Source organism: Salmo salar, chromosome ssa18 (genome assembly GCF_905237065.1).
Source record: "Salmo salar chromosome ssa18, Ssal_v3.1, whole genome shotgun sequence".
Classification (NCBI taxonomy): Eukaryota; Metazoa; Chordata; class Actinopteri; order Salmoniformes; family Salmonidae; genus Salmo; species Salmo salar.
The window spans coordinates 12769966-12788597 of record NC_059459.1 but is presented as its reverse complement, the minus strand read 5'-3'; the positions used below and the strand labels follow the sequence as shown (position 1 = coordinate 12788597).

General features: G+C 45.7%; 1 protein-coding gene across 1 annotated transcript in view; it reads left to right on the top strand.

The window, feature by feature from the left end:
- The window catches only part of tjap1 (tight junction associated protein 1 (peripheral)), an 84417-nt gene that overhangs the window by 46181 nt on the left and 19604 nt on the right, over nucleotides 1–18632 (top strand). The window contains 4 exon segments of the mRNA XM_014154086.2: nucleotides 6960–7152; nucleotides 9650–9678; nucleotides 14485–14646; nucleotides 18464–18530. Coding sequence (XP_014009561.2) covers nucleotides 6994–7152; nucleotides 9650–9678; nucleotides 14485–14646; nucleotides 18464–18530 — 417 coding nt within the window. The 5' untranslated portion in view covers nucleotides 6960–6993.

Below are 18632 nucleotides of genomic sequence, written 5' to 3'. Positions count from 1 at the left end.
AAGTTTCTCAATACTTTGTTATATACCCTTTGTTGGCAATGACACAGGTCAAACGTTTTCTGTAAGTCTTCACAAGGTTTTCACACACTGTTGCTGGTATTTTGGCCCATTCCTCCATGCAGATCTCCTCTAGAGCAGTGATGTTTTGGGGCTGTCGCTGGGCAACACGGACTTTCAACTCTCTCCAAAGATTTTCTATGGGGTTGAGATCTGGAGACTGGCTAGGCCACTCCAGGACCTTGAAATGCTTCTTACGAAGCCACTCCTTCGTTGCCCGGGCGGTGTGTTTGGGATCATTGTCATGCTGAAAGACCCAGCCACGTTTCATCTTCAATGCCCTTGCTGATGGAAGGAGGTTTTCACTCAAAATCTCACGATACATGGCCCCATTCATTCTTTCCTTTACACGGATCAGTCGTCCTCGTCCCTTTGCAGAAAAACAGCCCCAAAGCATGATGTTTCCACCCCCATGCTTCACAGTAGGTATGGTGTTCTTTGGATGCAACTCGGCATTCTTTGTCCTCCAAACACGACGAGTTGAGTTTTTACCAAAAAGTTATATTTTGGTTTCATCTGACCATATGACATTCTCCCAATCCTCTTCTGGATCATCCAAATGCTCTCTAGCAAACTTCAGACGGGCCTGGACATGTACTGGCTTAAGCAGGGGGACACGTCTGGCACTGCAGGATTTGAGTCCCTGGCGGCGTAGTGTGTTACTGATGGTAGGCTTTGTTACTTTGGTCCCAGCTCTCTGCAGGTCATTCACTAGGTCCCCCCGTGTGGTTCTGGGATTTTTGCTCACCGTTCTTGTGATCATTTTGACCCCACGGGGTGAGATCCTGCGTGGAGCCCCAGATCGAGGGAGATTATCAGTGGTCTTGTATGTCTTCCATTTCCTAATAATTGCTCCCACAGTTGATTTCTTCAAACCAAGCTGCTTACCTATTGCAGATTCAGTCTTCCCAGCCTGGTGCAGGTCTACAATTTTGTTTCTGGTGTCCTTTGACAGCTCTTTGGTCTTGGCCATAGTGGAGTTTGGAGTGTGACTGTTTGAGGTTGTGGACAGGTGTCTTTTATACTGATAACAAGTTCAAACAGGTGCCATTCATACAGGTAACGAGTGGAGGACAGAGGAACCTCTTAAAGAAGAAGTTACAGGTCTGTGAGAGCCAGAAATCTTGCTTGTTTGTAGGTGACCAAATACTTATTTTCCACCATCATTTGCAAATAAATTCATTAAAAATCCTACAATGTGATTTTCTGGATTTCTTTTTCTCATTTTGTCTGTCATAGTTGACGTGTACCTATGATGAAAATTACAGGCCTCTCTCATCTTTTTAAGTGGGAGAACTTGCACAATTGGTGGCTGACTAAATACTTTTTTGCCCCACTGTACCTCTTCCCCTACTGTATTTATTTATTTATTTTGCTCCTTTGCACCCCATTATTTCTACTTTGCACTTTCTTCCACTGCAAATCTACCATTCCAGTGTTTTATTTGCTATATTGTATTTACTTCGCCACCATGACCTTTTTTTGCCTTTACCTCCCTTATTTCACCTCATTTGCTCACATTGTATTTAGACTTATTTTCTACTGTATTATTGACTGTATGTTTGTTTTACTCCATGTGTTGTATGTGTCGAACTGCTTTGCTTTATCTTGGCCAGGTCGCAATTGTAAATGAGAACTTGTTCTCAACTTGCCTACCTCGTGAAATAAATAAAATACGTTTGACTTCCTTTTTAGAAGATAACTGGGCCGTAGTCAGTTATAATAATGCTGTTTTTCAGGCAAAGCTTTAAGACACATCTGACATATGAAGAAAAGGACAAGGCAGGGATACCATTAGGGAAGTTCATTAAATGGGACTTGTTGCCTGCACATTTAAAAATGCCACAAACTAATGCTTCTAACTGCCGGAACATTTGAAAAGACCCCCCCCCCTGTGTGTGAGTGCGGCTGAGAACTGAGAGTAGAAACCAATTCTTTCATGACGGATGGAACGCAACTTGCCACCCTCTCGTGCTGCCACTTAAATCCCAGGCAAACATCAAGTCCCGAAAAATCACTATGCTATTTTCCACTGCGCTGTTATTGAGAAAAGCTGCCACACAGCTGTAAAGTGTATTTCTGTAAAGAGCCGCAGTGCTGTAAAGTGACAGAAATCCACTCTTAATTGGCTTTCTTAAGAGGTCGATTTCACAAATCCACACGCAGGCAGAGACAGAGACGTGGGGACAGAGATTCCTATTGGTAAAACATAGGCAGTGCATACATACAGGCGGTACATCCATGTGGTGTTTCATTGATCTGGTTATTTTAGTGACCAGGGACAAATTGGCTGACATTTTCTATATCTGCCAACGTTATTTGACCCCAGGCCAATAGGTGCACATTCTTATGCAGTTGGTTAAGCAGGTCCGGTGGCAAAGACCTGTTTTGAGTAGATGCACCCTTCCTTTCCAGTGCAGGGGTTGCCATGCCTTGCGTGACATGGGGACTTGTAGCGTAGGCCATCACTCTAGGCTTCATCACTCAAATGTGAAGAAGAAACACACAAAACATTTATGATTTCCAGACTCAAAACATTATTTTCTCTTCCCTTTCTTGCTGTAACTGAATTAATGTTTAACGGAGGTCTGGGTCACTGACTACACCATGCATGAGAAATTCAGTGTGGCAAGGAAATAGAGTTCTTGAGGATGAGTCAAACCGTTACGTAGTACAGCGATTTAACATCTCGTGTTAAGTCCAAATTCCTCCCTTTCCACCATACTGTGAAGTCCTTCGCAATCTAGATAGAGGATAGATGAACCACAGAAATAGAATGACTAGAACAGGCTTGGAACTTCTAATGGGGATGCACGTTCTAGTCATTCTTTCTATGAAATGTAAATAGTAGAAGCATCAGTTAAGTGGGTGTTGCAGTTTCCAAAGACAAAGGTCATATTTTAATGTCTAGGTGAACTTGATACATGCTATAGAATGCTAGAGAATGTTTTCTACAGTATATGCAAATTTTGTTTTACAAAGTTGGTTATAGGGAAAGACAGGGTGAATGGATGGAGTCGGACACAAAGGATTTACTGCTGATACCGGACCGGCTCTGATGCTCGTTGGATGTGGCAGGGCTTGCAAACTATTACAGACTACAAAGGGAAACCCAGGCGGGAGCTGGCCAGTGACGCGAGCCTACCAGATGGGCAAAATTGTTATTTTATTTTTTACCTTTATTTAACTAGGCAAGTCAGTCTTGCAACCTTTCGGATACTTGTCCAACGCTCTAACCACTCGGCTACCTGCCGCCAATAAAATGCTTTTTTTTGTTGTTTTTTGACGCAAGCAATACTGAAGCATCCATGAGAACACCAGCTATTCCAGACGAGCGAGACTTTTTTTTAAAACAGGTCGACATTCACAAGGCTGCAGAGCAAGACGGATTACCAGGACGTGTACTCAGAGCATGTACTGACTAGCTTGCAAGTGTCTTCACTGACATTTTCAACCTGTCCCTGACCCAAGTCTGTAATACCTACATGTTTCAAGCAGATCACCATTGTCCCTGTGCCCAAGAACAGCAAGGTAACCTGCATAAATGACCATCGACCCATAGCACTCACGTCTGTAGTCATGAAGTGCTTTGAAAGGCTGGTCATGGATCACATCAACACCATCATTCCAGAAACCCTAGAGCCACTCCAATTAGCATAACGCCCCAACAGATCCACAGATGACGCAATCTCTCTTGCACTCCACACTGCCTTTTCCCACCTGGACAAATGGAATACCTACTTGAGAATGCTCTTCATTGACTACAGCTCCGCGTTCAACACAGCAGTTCCCTCAGCTCATCAACAAGCTTAGGACCCTGGGACTAAACACCTCCCTCTGCAACTAGATCCTGGACTGACCGCCCCCAGGTTGTAAGGGTAGACAACAACACATCTGCCACGCTGATCCTCAACACGGGGGCCCCTCGGGGGTACGTGCGTATTCCCCTCCTGTACTGTTCACCCATGACTGTGTGGCCAAACACGACTCCAACACCATCATTAAGTTTGCAGACGACACAACAGTGGCAGGCCTGATCACCGACATCGATGAGACAGCCTATAGGGAGGAGGTCTGAGACCTGGCAGAGTGGTGCCAAGACATCAACCTGTCCCTCAACGTGATCAAGACAAAGGAGATGATTGTGGACTACAGAAAGACGGGCCGCACAGGCCCCCGTTCTTTTCGAGGCTGTAGTGGAGCAGGTCGAGAGTTTCAAGTTCCTTGGTGTCCACATCACCAGCAAACTATCATGGTCCAAGCACACCAAGACAGTCGTGAAGAGGGCATGACAACTCCTATTCCCCCTCAGGGGACTGAAAAGATTTGTCATGGGTCCTCAGATCATCAAAACGTTCTACAGCAAGGTGCTACAGAGGGTAGTGCGTACGGCCGAGTATATCACTGGGGCCAAGCTTCCTGCCATCAAGGACATCTATACCTCTGTCAGAGGAAGGCCCTAAAAATGGTCAGACTCCAGACACCCTAGTCATAGACTGTTCTCTCTGTCACCGCACTGCAAGCGGTACCAGAGCGCCAAGTCTAGGTCCAAGAGGCTCCTTAACAGCTTCTACCCCCAAGCCATAAGACTGCTGAACACCTAATCAAATGGCCACCCGGACTATTTGCATTACGCTGATGTTACTCGCTGTTTATTATCTATGCATAGACACTTTACCCCTACCAACATGTACATATTACCTCGACTAACCTGAACCCCCCCCTTATTTAGTAAACTCTTACTCTTATTTTTCTTAACATTGTTGGTTAAGGGCTTGTAAGTAAGCTTTTCACAGTATTCGGCGCATGTGACATATATAGTTTGATTTGATTGGCACTCTGCTCTGACATCGCATACACTAGTTCTGACCATGTGTCCCCACCCCTCCGCACTGCACAAGCTTCTGTCATGTCACAGGGAAGGTCATCGATCTTTCGTTGGAATTCCGCTGTGACGCACCAGCCTTTCCCTCCCTTTATTTTCCCCATTGAACCAGTCAACGGGGTACACACACTGTAAAAATAGCAACATGATGAACACCCCTGTGCTTCTCATGTGGGACATTAGAGAGAACAGTGGTGGTGGGGGCATCTGTGACCCAGGAAGCGGTGGACTGATCAATGGCTTATTTTCATTGGTCCCCCCAGGGCATAATCCAGTCGTGCAATTATGCACTGTTTTGGGAATCTTTGAACAAAGCCAGAGGTGGTTAGACCTTCTTTTATTCCATAATGTTTTCCTAATCATTCAGATTTCTCAGAATGTTCTCCTCAGGGATACATAACAAAGTGCTGATGGGACTCCCTAAAAACACACCGCTTCAAACCCTTTTCCAAACCTTAACATAATTCTTCTAACCTGCTATGTTAATTTTCCTAACCTTCTGTGTAAATTCTCCCAACCTGCCATGAAGAAGCCACTTCTGGTCTTAGCTGTATCGAAGTGTTGTTTTTAGGATGTTTTTAGGTTATCTTGAGTGCTGGTCTTCAATCTGGTTTATTGTATCTGAACCTCTTAAGAGGATTTCTGTGGCTTAAGTTGTCGGCATACTTCAGTTCGGCTGGCAGGTATGTGCTCGCATACTCCCTTAAAAGACCATCGCTAGAAAAACGCGGCAATAGTACTGTTTGTCAAAAAAAATGCCGTAGCCAGTATACACTTCCTCAAAGATAACTCATCTGTCATTACTTTTCACGTTTTTTGCCAAGGAGATCTGTCGCGCAATATTACATCCAACTAAGATGTTTGCTGCAGTGTTTCTCAAGTGAAAAAAATTGTATAAAAATGATTTGTCTCATTGAATGACAAACACTTCATTGAAGAATCCCTAATGTTCACTTATGAAGAGGCGTAGACTTTGGCTACCGACTTCAGCTTGCCTCTAAAAAATGTGTGCACAAATAACCTCGGGGGAAAAAAACCTTGCCAAAGACCGAAATGTCATGATATATGCACAAACTCTTCAGAACTGTTTCGGCTGGAAAGCATGCGGACACATTTACAGTGCAACGAGTGTATCTGACTGGGGCATAAGTAACATGTATAATGGATATAGAGAGGACTACGGTATCCTTCTCTCTGCTGCAGGAAGGATAGACGGCTCTCTGGTGTTTCTCCACTCTCTGTGGCAATTGGATCCACAGGGCTACAGAGTGACTCAGCAAAAGCCAAGTCATCAATCAGAATAGATATAGTGACAGGCTCTTCTCCTGTTCAGCTTCTTACTCATTTACGGCCACTAGTGTGTGTGGGTGTCCCTGTGTTCCTAAAAGTGCCTTCCGGAGCATCAGTGTGTTTGGTGCATTGTTTCGATTTTGGTAGGGGGTCTGGCTTCTTTTCCTAATGAATGTGCCTAGTTTTTACATTCTAAACTTAGCCCACAATGCTTCCAGTCAGTGGACTGTAGTTTAAGAGTTTCTCTATTGGAAACACACTTCTGCTTGTAATCAATTGTAGGCTTGAGGGCATGCTCAGATTTTCCCCTCTCTCATTCTATTCCACATACACGTATGCACACACATACTCTGCAGACAAAATTCTGAGAGCAGATATAAAAATAAAAAAAACTCCATCACGACACATGAATTGTGTTTGATGTTTATTTGAAGTGGCATCCCATACCCCTCCCTCCACTCTCCACTACAGACAGTTTTCACCAGGCAGCCGTTTCTTTTACTGCCCACTGCTACTGCTCTCATCAAAGCCTATTGATTCAAACCACTTTTTTGTTGCAGCCGCTTTAGGAGAGAGGGAGAGTGGAGAGAGTATGCATGGTCAGAAGGGAGGGAGAGAAAGGGAGGGGAACTGGACACAGACCTTTACAGCTGGCTTTTTGCACAGGGCAGGGCTCGGCTCAGGGCTGCTGGTGCTTCTACCACATCTAATGCTTGTCTCCTGGCAGGAATAACCGACCGGACAGACGCTGAGCACCAAGGATGACGAGCGCTACCCCGGCCAGGAAGCCGTACCGCAAGGCTCCGCCTCAGCACCGCGAGTCGCGCAACAGCTTGCCCTCGTTCCTAGAGGACCTTAGTGGGAGCACGCCGTCTGCGCCTGCCAACACCGCTGGCCCCAACCCTCCTGACCCCTGCCAGGTAATTCGCATTCCAAACCATACTCCAGATTTTCAGCGAACAAAGTTCACAGACCCCTACCTGAAATGCCCAGTTAGTCCTGAGGGCCGCAATATATTTTCCTCCTCCTGGTCTCTGCTCTCGGACAGTGAGCTGGACGTCTCCAGCCTGTCCAGCCTGGATCTTACCGTCCTGCCCCCACCCCAAATCTTCAGCCATAGAGGCGTCGCAGCCAGGGACTTGCAGGGGATGAGACGTTTCTTGAGCCGCAGTGAGGGCCTACTCGCTCTCTCTGGAGACGAAGACCTCTGCTCAGATGACTCCCAGCGAGGTGGCTACTCTACCTCTCCAGCCCAGTCCAGTCGCAGCCTGGAGCGCTCACTGGTCTTCAAGGACAATGCAGAGATCCTGGTTCCCAGAGGAGGTCAGCACCACCAGCAGACTTCCTTCCAGAGACTAGCCCTCCCTCCTAAGGGGATCCTAAAGCAGCCCAACCAGCTGGGCGTCCACTTCTCAGACCTCAGGAAGTCCAAGTCTGCCGAGATGCTGGGCCAGAGCCGAGGCCGTGGCCGGAAGCCCCAGAGGAGGTCTCTGGCCAAGACCACCTCAACCAGACATATAACCCCATCCTCCACCTCGCAAAGCTCAGCAACCTCAGAAAGAATGATCCAATTCCTAGAAAATAAATTGAAGTTCTCCAACTTCCTGGATGATGTCACCACCAGGGTCATCAGCCCTGCCAGAATGCAAATACTGGGTGGAAAACAGCAAGAGGACACAAGACCGGTTAAGGGAAAACAGCCTCAGCACCAGGCAAAAAATTCTCCCCCGACTCCTGAAGCGAAGAAGAAGCGAGGAATCGAGAGGAAGTCTGCGATGAGCCGGCCGTGGGACGAGTGGTCCTCGGCGCTGGACAGTGACAGGCCTTCCAGGAAGGAAAAAGGTCGGCCAAAGACCTGGCACCCCACCCCGAAGGACATCCATAACCAGAATGCAGAGAAGCGTAGGGCAGGCCCCCTTAGGGAGGGAGCGAGGCCCAAAGCTGAGGGGCCCGTCTACAGCCGTGTGGGGGGTGGCGGCGACTCCAGCTCTCGACGCTGCAGTGAGACTGATTGCAAGGACAAGAGTTGGCAGAGAGACCATCACCAGCAAAAACGGCACCAGTCCTCTCAGCTGGACACCAGAACACAGCACAAGGACGCTATGGATAAACCCACAGCTAAATACGTGCCCCAGCCTCCTCACTCTGAAACAGTATCACAACACCTCTCTTTTTCTATTTTATCACAGGTCAAGGTATGTGAGGAGAAGTTCTTTCTTCCTCCCCCCCTCCATTGTTGTACGCCTTCCAGAAAAATAATTGGAAGCCTTCTCAACAAATATGTGTATTGTGTCGAGCAGATTCAACATGCGAGTTGTTTAGCTACAACTCTCGTCATATTATAAAGTGAAATTACATTCGCCAATAACTGAAGGTAAGTCATTTCCCTAGATGGCTCGAGAGTAGAAACGTGCTGTACAAACAATCAAGTGGTATTCACTAGCCAGCTTTCGAGTCCAATCCAAACTGAAAAGGTCAGTGTTGTGCAGCTGTCATGTTAGTTCATCCTTTTTTACTTTTAGATATTTTTATTTTAATGCACTGCATTCTGTTATAGCGCTACGCTGAGTGTACAAAACATTAAGAACACCTTCCTAATATTGCGTTTTCTCCAGGCTTAAAAGAATCCATTTTTAACCTGTCTCCTCCCCTTCATCTACACTGATTAGAAGTGGAATTAATAACAAGTGACATCAATAAGGGATCATAGCTTTCACCTGGTCAGTGGAAAGATCATGAGTGTTTTGTGCACTCGGTGTATAGCCGTTGTTGAGACTGGCCATTATGTCGTGAAGATATTCTTGATTTAATACAGTGCAATTATTCTACAGAGATGAGAATACAATATTCATAAATGTGGTGCTGATAACTAGCCACTTAAGTGCGGTAGATGCGCAGGCTGCTCTTCTGTGTAAACCGAAGGCTTCTTTTTAGTTTGCAGAATGACAGGGGCTGTCAAGTTGATTTCATAGCTCCATGAGACGTGTACGTATCGGCCTGTGTCACTGAGAGACATGTCAAATTCTGCCCTGGCTGCTTATCTCTGTAACCCTTTGGCTTCAACAGAAATGTGGCTAACACTGAAAACGACCAAGGAATCTGAATTCTGTGCGGTGCAAAATTGGATAATATAAATGCGGAACCTTTTTTTTGTACAATTTTCTGCTTAGTTCAGTCCTTGAACGCTGGTGAGTGTTTTTGAAATGATGTGTGTCGTTGTCACGGAGTGCATGTCCGATGTTTCCCAGTTCTGTTCATTGTCTGTCTAGCTGAATGCCTCAAGGTTGTAGATGGAGAGCCTTTTTTAAAAGAAATGAAGAATTACAGCCAGTAATGATTGCCGGTCCAGCAAAATGTCTGTTTTGTTGCAAACATATCTACAATGGCCAAACTAATAGGATGTTTATGTTGTTGCAGGACTCCTTATCAGATGCAGACAGGATCAAGTAAGTCATTATTTTATCATCTCCTTTGACTAATATGTGCTGTATTTTCTGTGAGAAATGCTTCAGCCACAGGATTGAAAATACTCAATTTGATTTACAGTTTAAACAAACAGAAAACGGTGAATCTCAGCATGACTTTTTTGGCTATGGGTCTCTGTGTCTATTTGCCTGCCTTACTTTGAGCCCAGTTTTGACACCTCCTCAGTGTGTACTGTATAGCTCAGTCTACTGTGTGGGAAGCTGTAGCCCCGGGTGGCGCGACCTGATTGGCACTGGGTAGATGGGCTGCTCATAGGAGACGGCCAGGTTGGCACCAAGCCACAGCCAGCCCTGCCCAGGAGCCCCAGCTGCTCCCGTCTAGACACTTCCTGGGGAGAGGGTGCCGGGCAGGCCGCACTCAGACGCCCAGCTTCTGCGCCAGTAACACTGAGAGGAGGGAGGGTTCATAGAGACATGGCTGATCCCAGATGGTGCTAGGATGACAAGGCCCTGTGGTGGGAAGGGTGCTGCGCAGGTTGGCGAGAGTGGAAGAGGAGCAGGTTGCTGTTAGCGCCAACATCCGTCACCCACACCTCCTCCTCCCACCCCAGCCTGGGCTCAAAGTGAATCTATGTAATCAGTGGTGTCTCCCAGCTGTAACCACACACACACACACACACACACACACACACACACACACAAGCTGTGAAAACTCCACACAGCTAATGATGAGAGAGCAGCTCTGCACCACCAGCCGTGCAGGATTGACCACTAGCACAGAGACGGAACACTAGTTGTAATTACAGCTCAAACTTTCACCTCCATCAGTCCTGCTGTCCTCCTCCGCTCCACTTCCTCTTCCAAAAGAATCCCTATAGTCAGCTAATTACTACCAAATCTATCAACTGTGTGTGTGACAGTGCATGTTTGATGTGTGATTTTAGCCTCTCGCAGTAAAGTCTAGCCCAGCGCCGTCTCTGGTACACTACAGTGAACGAGATGTAAAGGGTAAATATAGTCAGGCCACTATCCACATGTATGGGCATCGTCAGGCAGCAATGCTTAATGAATTGCCGCTGACGTAGCTGCTGTTGGAGTCCCCCCCCTCCCCCCCTTCCCTGTGGTGGTAAATGCTGATAAGCTGCTTTGTGGCACACAAGCAATGTCACTGATTGGCCTAGATGCCCCTGTGCTGGTGTGGGATGTTGAATGATTCTGTGTCTGACTAACTGAATACAACTGGACCTGAGCTGAGTGCCGCCGTTAATCATTACCACCCACTCTTGCCCTAGAGTTCCTCAAGGCACCAAGTCTCCACATAGGCCAGAGCTGAGTCTGTCTCCCCAGCGGTAGAGGGGTTTTGTCATGCTGTTCTATAGAATGTTGGCTGTTCGTCTGCTGCGTATGCTGCGGAGGACTGTTTCTCAGATGAATGGGATTACCAATACATCGATTGACAGACAGATCTTCCTCCCGTTGTTTCCACCATACTCTTCTGAATGGGAAAAGGTCCGAAAAATCGGAACTAAGGTCACAATAGTTTTGTTTTGTCAGAAATGGTTTCCCATTCTCCGCTATACCTTGCCGTGCCTCACTGAGTTTAACGGCCTCAGCCAAACATGCTCAACCCTTGCTCGTTGTATTTTAGCAGTATGTTTTTTGTTTTTGTTTACCTCTCTTCCTATGCCGTGTCTGTCTGTATGGATGGCTGACTAGACATAACACACAGATGCATCCTTCCAGCCTTTATCTCCAGGCGTCACCCAGTGTCAGGTTGTGACGACCATGGGATGGCCCCTATGAAAGACAGAGATGTCACACGACGTCATGGCCACAGTGATAAGATGACTGACCGTGTTGTTGCCAATGAAGCCGTCAGGGAAATCAGACATCGGAGTCCTAGGGAAAGCGGTCGTTTTTAGTTGCATTTTGCTCTTCTTCATCTCACTATGATACGCACGCCTGCTTCTCTCACCTCTCAAAGATCACAAGGACAAAGTCTAATGGGATGAAAAGCTAGATTCAGCCACGGGCCGATTTTAAATGTTTTTATTTTATTGAACGGATGGTCAAGGGGCCTGGAACATAATTACAAATCATTCATAGACTGTAAATTGAGCTCGAAGCCCAAATGGATATAATATTTGACTAAAACAGTCATTTCAAACCTTGCTTACATTTGGATACACTGAGTGTACAGAACATTAAGAACACCTGCTCTTTCCCTTTACATTGACTAACCAGGTGAATCCAGGTGAAAGCTATGATCTCTTATTGATGTCACCTGTTAAATCAACTTCAATCAGTGTAGATGAAGGGGAGGAGACAGGTCAAAGAATGATTTTCTTTTTAAAGCCTTGAGACATGGATTGTGTGTGTGTGTGTGTGTGTGTGTGCAATTCAGAGGGTGAATGGGTAAGACAAAAGATTTAAGTGTCTTTGAACAGGGTATGGTAGTACGTGCCAGGTGCACCAGTTTGTGTCAAGAACTGCACTGCTGCTGGGTTCTTCACGCTCAACAGTTTCCTATGTGTATCAAGAATGGTTCACCACCCAAAGGACATCCAGCCAACTTGACACAGCTGTGGGAAGCGTTGGAGTCAACATGGGCCAGCATCCCTGTGGATCGCTTTCGATACCGAGGTCAAAAGGGCAACTCCGTATTAGAAAGATGTTCTTAATGTTTTGTACACTCGGTGTATATCTCTTATGTGTGGGAATACTTTTGGTGTTTTTACAGTCTTTTTTTATGTCCAACAATTTAAAACAAGAAAGAAAAAAATGTAGGTAGTTAGAAAACTTGGGACAGGCCACCAATTTGGAAACCCTGGTATAATACATGTAAAACCCCTGAACCTCTAAGGATGTGTTTTACAAGTGAATTGAAAGACCGTTTCCCAATCCGTCTTTCAAAATACTTTCTGAAAGCTTGGGAATATATATTTCCTCTTATCACAGTTATTTCACAGTTATTTCCCCATTGCACCTTAATTTACCCCTCCTCCTCCTCCTCCTGTTTGGATCCCGGGGAGCATCTCCATGTGCAAGGCTGTTAGAGGTGTTTGTAACAGCCTAAAAAGTACCCTGACCGCGGTGCACTCAGGTTCTGGCTAGTCTGTAATTGCAAGATGCCTTTATCCTGTGACATGCTCATTTTGCTTTACTGTTGCACCGTAATGCTCAATCATCCAGGTTAGATCTGACGGTAGCCACGCCTTGCTTTTATACACACTGTGCGTTGGTTAGCAGCAGCAGTTCTGTGAAAGCGTGTATTCTACCGTATAATTCATGTACATTTTTCCCTCACTGCTTCCGTGTATTTACAGCATAGCAGAGTGGATAATGCTCCTTTTGCTGTTTTAACTTCAGTTTTTTTCTTTTTTTAAATGTAAGGCGTAAGCTTGACTTCTTATACACACCCACTCTCCGTGATCTGAATAGAATCTGAGCTCATGTCCCTCATGTCACAATCCACATAAACATATGTGTTGTGTGTATGCGCACACACACTTAGCTCAAGTAAACTTTTACAGGGTAGCACCCACAGACTGTGCCAAAAACCAATTTTCTGCCTTTTTCACTCAAACCCGTGCCCTGAAAGAGCCAAAACAGAACCATGCAGAAACAGTGAAATCCTGTGTGTAATTATAGAATAAAACATTGGCTGCCGCCCCACCAACCGTAACATACCATGAATTATTGATGTTCTCTTTTCTTGAGCCGCTCTGGTTTTGGTTGGCAAGTGTGTCTGCGTGTGTAGGATACACGTGGGCATTTTCCTTCCTTCCCCTCTGGAGCTGTCGACTTAGTGAAGAGGACTTACCCTGTTGCTCTGGAAGTTTGGACGGCGCTCGTGTCGATTTTTCAAGATTTTGTCTGCCAGCTGTTAGGTGGGGAAAATGTCCCATTTTGACTGTTGCAGACGCAGCACGGGGAACAGATAGCGATGCGAGGGTTAATTTCATTCCACCCTGTCACACCCAATCATACCCTGTGACAGGGTAACGCACCTGGACGCTCCTGTTGTGGTCCCCCGTCTGCCCAATCAGTTGCCTGGCTCTCACAACCTAATCTGAGCCCGCCGGAAGTCTTACTTAAACATACGTCGGTGGACTGTAGTTCGGAGATATTTTTTGCTGCTAACTGCTGTCATGCAGCAGAGCGGTCCCAGAGGTATTGTGGCCTGTCTGAGCCAGTAGGACAGAGACCCTGAAAACAGTGGTTTTAATCAGTGTGCAGGCAGCAGTGAGTGGGTGGCTGGATGCTGCATAGTGTGACACACGGTGTGGTGACAGGATTGTGGACAGTGGGTTGTGGCAGATGTGTCCTGTCCCATGGCAGCTGCTCCGTCCCCCCAGCATCCTAACAGCTGCTCCCATTAAACTCCACAGACACACTAGGACAAAGGCAGGCAGCCACCCGACACACACACACACACACACACACACACACACCAGTGCTGTGGACAACCATGTGTTCGCTCTCTCTCATACACACAGAGAAAAGACACACACTTTCTGTCATAAATATGCACTCACTCATATGCATGGACCTTTCTTTCACATATGCCAATTTTCCCACATGTTAATCGTAGTTGTTAATCATGAATTTTCTCTGTTCCCATTGACATTATTTTCAATAAACTGTGTCCCTGAATTTTGGGTGAGTTCTGTGGCTGAAGCAAGTTCCCATGGCTCTCTGTTTGTCTTGTCAGTCTAGTCACTATGTGTGAATACAATACTGTCTGTGAACCATTCCACTGCACCTGGGCTGACTGCCCCCCCTCCCCTCCACCTCCACCTCTCTACCACTCCCTCTCCCCTCCAGGATCCTGCAGCAGCAGAATGAAGACCTCCGCCGGCGGCTCTCCCACACCACCCACAAGATGGAGGCCATGGAGACGGAGTTTGAGACCAGCCGCCACTACATGCAGGGGGAGATGGGTCGCACGCGCGACGACCTGGAGAAGATGAGAGACAAGTTCCGCAGGTGACGAGTTTAACGTCCCTCATTTCCTGAGCCCATTATCAATGTTATGGGAAGCACTCTTGCCACCTCGCGACACGGATAATATTTCATTCCGTTACACCGCACAACTCACTTCCTCTCCCAACCTCACTTTCTTCGGAAACAGAAAGATGAAATGAATACCTTCCCCGGCAATCCATTTTTAATGAATCTGATCAAAGCTGTTGAATTAATGAGAGCTTAGGCATCTGTTTATGCAGCTAGCTGTTACTTTAATTCCTTCAACCTCTGGGCATGTTGGATCGTCTATTTGAGAGCGAGGTGGGGGGAGTTTTAAGTTTCTGCCACATGGAGAAGAATGTAGATTCCAGGAAGTCTATGCTGTTTTATCTATGATGTATCTATCTATATTTCAGAGCGTTGTTCAATGGGAGGATGTTAACATAGGATTCTTCAGCGCCCGATCACACTTCCTCTGTCAGCCCTCGTTAGTGGCATCAGGCCTTCCTCTACAATACATGACCACCAGTCCTTTTTTGAGTTGGAACTCAGAGCCTGAATGTTGAGAAAGCGTCTCCTGCTTTCCCTGGCAATACACCTGCAAACCCGCCTCTCAGTTTTTGGTTAAAAATCAATCTCTACACATCTGCTTGTCAATCAAGTTACTTCTGATGAAAAGGGCAGGCCCAGTCCCATCTGTGTACAACTTTGTAGCTTGTTAAATAAAGATTTCAAATGTTCAGTTTAGCGATAACTTTAAAAGCTTATTAACGGAAGTCGGTCTTGAAAAGCCTGGAAAATGCGCGCTTTGATTCCTAAAAAAAACCCCATTTAAAATAGATTTGAGAATATATTTTTTTGCTCCTAATTTCTGAGTTTAAATGCAGGTTAAAAAAAGAGGCAAAAATGACTCGCGTAATGGTCGGGGTATGCATAATCCACCTTTTTAATGAGACAAACTCTCTCACTTTAATGAGATTGTAAAGCTTATGTTATTATGGAGTGTCATGGTAATGATCAATGAGGTTCTCACCACCACACGAGGAAACAAACTCTTCCAGAGGGAGGACACAGGGCTGACGCTGGTAAATGGGACTTGGCGGCAACACATTTTCCCATATCTGCTGTCGGGTGATAATGGTTGCCATTTTGTTTCTTAAGCATTTCAATTGTTAAATATGTTGCTTGCTTTTTGAATTATTTTCTAATACATTTCCAATAGCTTTATATATAAATGTGCCATTTTCATTTTTATCTCGCTGTCCACATGTATGTGGAGACATAGATTTGCTCATTTACTGTTACGAATGCTTTGGTTCTGGGTTGCGGTAATGTGAAAATGCACGTTTAAGTCAAGATTCCAGGGGAAACCACATGGCTGCTCATGTTCAAATCCTGTGTGTGTTGTGTGTGTGTCACATTTCAAAAGCAATCATCCCAGTTTATCTCCAATCAAGAGGCATCTTCCTGTTTTTCGCTCTGAGCAACCAGTCACTTTCAATTATCCATGCAGTGTTTCCATCAATAAATCACATGCCTATGTGGGATGCGATGGTCCATCTGCATTTCCGTACTAGATGATCACACCATTCAAATGCAGCCTCAGCAAAGTTAAGGGTTCATTTGGATTACCATTAGTTAACTGGTGTGCTCCACTCGTACGTCCTGTCTGATTTATCACCGGGCAGCACCGTTACAGACGTTTTCAGAGATCAATCTCCGAAAAGGCTCTGGGAATGAAAAGCCAATGGTTGTAATTACGTCTACAATTTTTTTTATTTAGCTGTTTATTTAGTTTACCAGACCCATTTAGCAGCATTCACATGTGACTTTCTGAGGACTTCATTTGATTAGTTTACGGCTGCCAGACTATTCAATCTGACTTCTTAGTGGCGCCATCAGGTGACTGTAATTGCTCTCCCCAATTTGGAAGTCCATCAGCACCAAGTCAGATCAATGTCTACCCTCTGAAACCCTGGAATGCAGCGGGAGGGTGAACAAAACGTATGGACTCAATACTGTAAGTCCGGATAAGAGCGTCTGCTGAATGACTTGAATGTCAAGTGTAAATGGGTACCGCTGTGGTCTCGGTGGGAATCGGTGAGCTTTGCTCAAGTGTTTATTCACTTTTGATTGGGGGGGAAAAAAGACAGTGGAAGTCATTGGCGGTGATTTGCAGCGAAGCCTTTTTGATTAGTGAGGAATGCGACGGATGTGTCCAGAGGGCAATGAGAGATGCTGGTGTTATTGGGAAGGAAAGCCCTTTGGGAAATATGTCTTAAAATGCCAGAGGTTTTGTACTATGAATCCCATTGATACACACTGGTATCACCCTGGACACTGAAATAGCTATTTAGTGTCATTGCGTCAGGGTTGTAATATAGATGAGGTTACACCGGTGCGCCTGTCCATGTGCAATATTGTTCGATCAATGAATCAATCGCGTGGCCAGTTGGCCCGGCGACAACAGTTATTGTGACACGTTCACGTCTGCGTGGTCAAATGAGCACCCAGTATGGCTCATGGCAGAAAGAGGAAATGAAACTAGTAGGCTAGAGCCTGGCCCTGGTGCAGACCTCACGACCACGGAGAGGATCACAGGCTGCTGGACTCTGGCCTTGTAATCCGCTCTCAGTGGAAAGGCTGACGGGCAGAGTGCTTTGTGAGCATCATTTGTGTGCTGCTTAGACTTCGATTGGATTTCAGGACAAGTCCTGCATTCATACCCTCTGGGCTTTCTGTGAGATGGGGTTTGAACCATACAAAGGCAATATTTGTAATATAACTATGGACCGAGAAGCGATGAGACTTTTTTTGTAAATACTGATTTATTTTCCCCCTAACATCTGTTTCTTGGTTAAAAAGTCTCAAAGGGAGTTGACTTGAGCATAGTTTATCATGATTCATGCTTAATGAAAGCTTAAGGTGTGGCGCTCTTTAGTGCCCTGAACTTCCGGACTACCACACCTCTTTACTGTTGCTCACCATTACACATTGTGAGCGTGACAGATGATGATGATGATGATGATGAAGGTGGTGCACAATCAGGGGTTGGAGGCTATTTCTATGCAACAGGAACATCAATACCTATTCAGTACATGACTGCAGGGCCCATCTCAAACATGTCCTGCAAAGCTATGTAGAAAATCAGCATGTTGCCATTTTAGCCCTTTTTAAAATTTTCTCCATAATTGCATTTCATGAAATACACAACCTCTCATTTTTTTTAGAGGAATTTATCTAGCCAATTTAGGAGGCAGTGGATAGTGGGAAAGTAATTGCTATTGGTCCTATTGAAATGGGTTTAATACGGTCCCCTCTCCCTTTTCCTCCCATCTCTCGTAATTTGTTCCGAATGTCTAACCTGTTGAAAACCGGAGCGAGCAAAAACTCTGATGGCTTCATTAAGTCTGAGAGGATTCATACCGCGCTGCTGTTGAGTAGCAATGGAAATCAAGTGAACTAAATATGCATGGATGTGACTGCCAAGAGAACTGCATGCATACTTCTACTGCAGGATTTGTCTGTTTTCTGGTGCCTCATTGTGGAAATAATTCTGGTCTATATGGCAATTTTGAATTATTCATTTGACAACCAGATAAGAGAAGACAACCGTGTAATCTCAACTATGATGGGAGGCGATTGCACTGAAAAAAAGACCAAAAATATGAAGTGGTTGAGTTGTTGTTTTTACTGCAGTGCTACGTTCTGTACCAGTGGGCTCTGTCTCAGTCTCTGCAGCATAGCATCTGTGGGTTTCCAATACGTGTTCTATCTGGATGGGGCTCAGCTCTGTAGACACGGTTCTATTAACTGAGACACGTTCTGTCCTCCACAGACTGCAGAACAGCTACACCGCCTCCCAGAGGGCCAACCAGGACCTGGAGGAGAAGCTTCATTCCCTGGTAACCTTTCACCTTTCAACTCTCCCACCTGCCCTCTTTACTTATCTATAGGTGTTCATTGGACATAAATATTCAATGTACTTCTGGTGACTACCTTTTTTT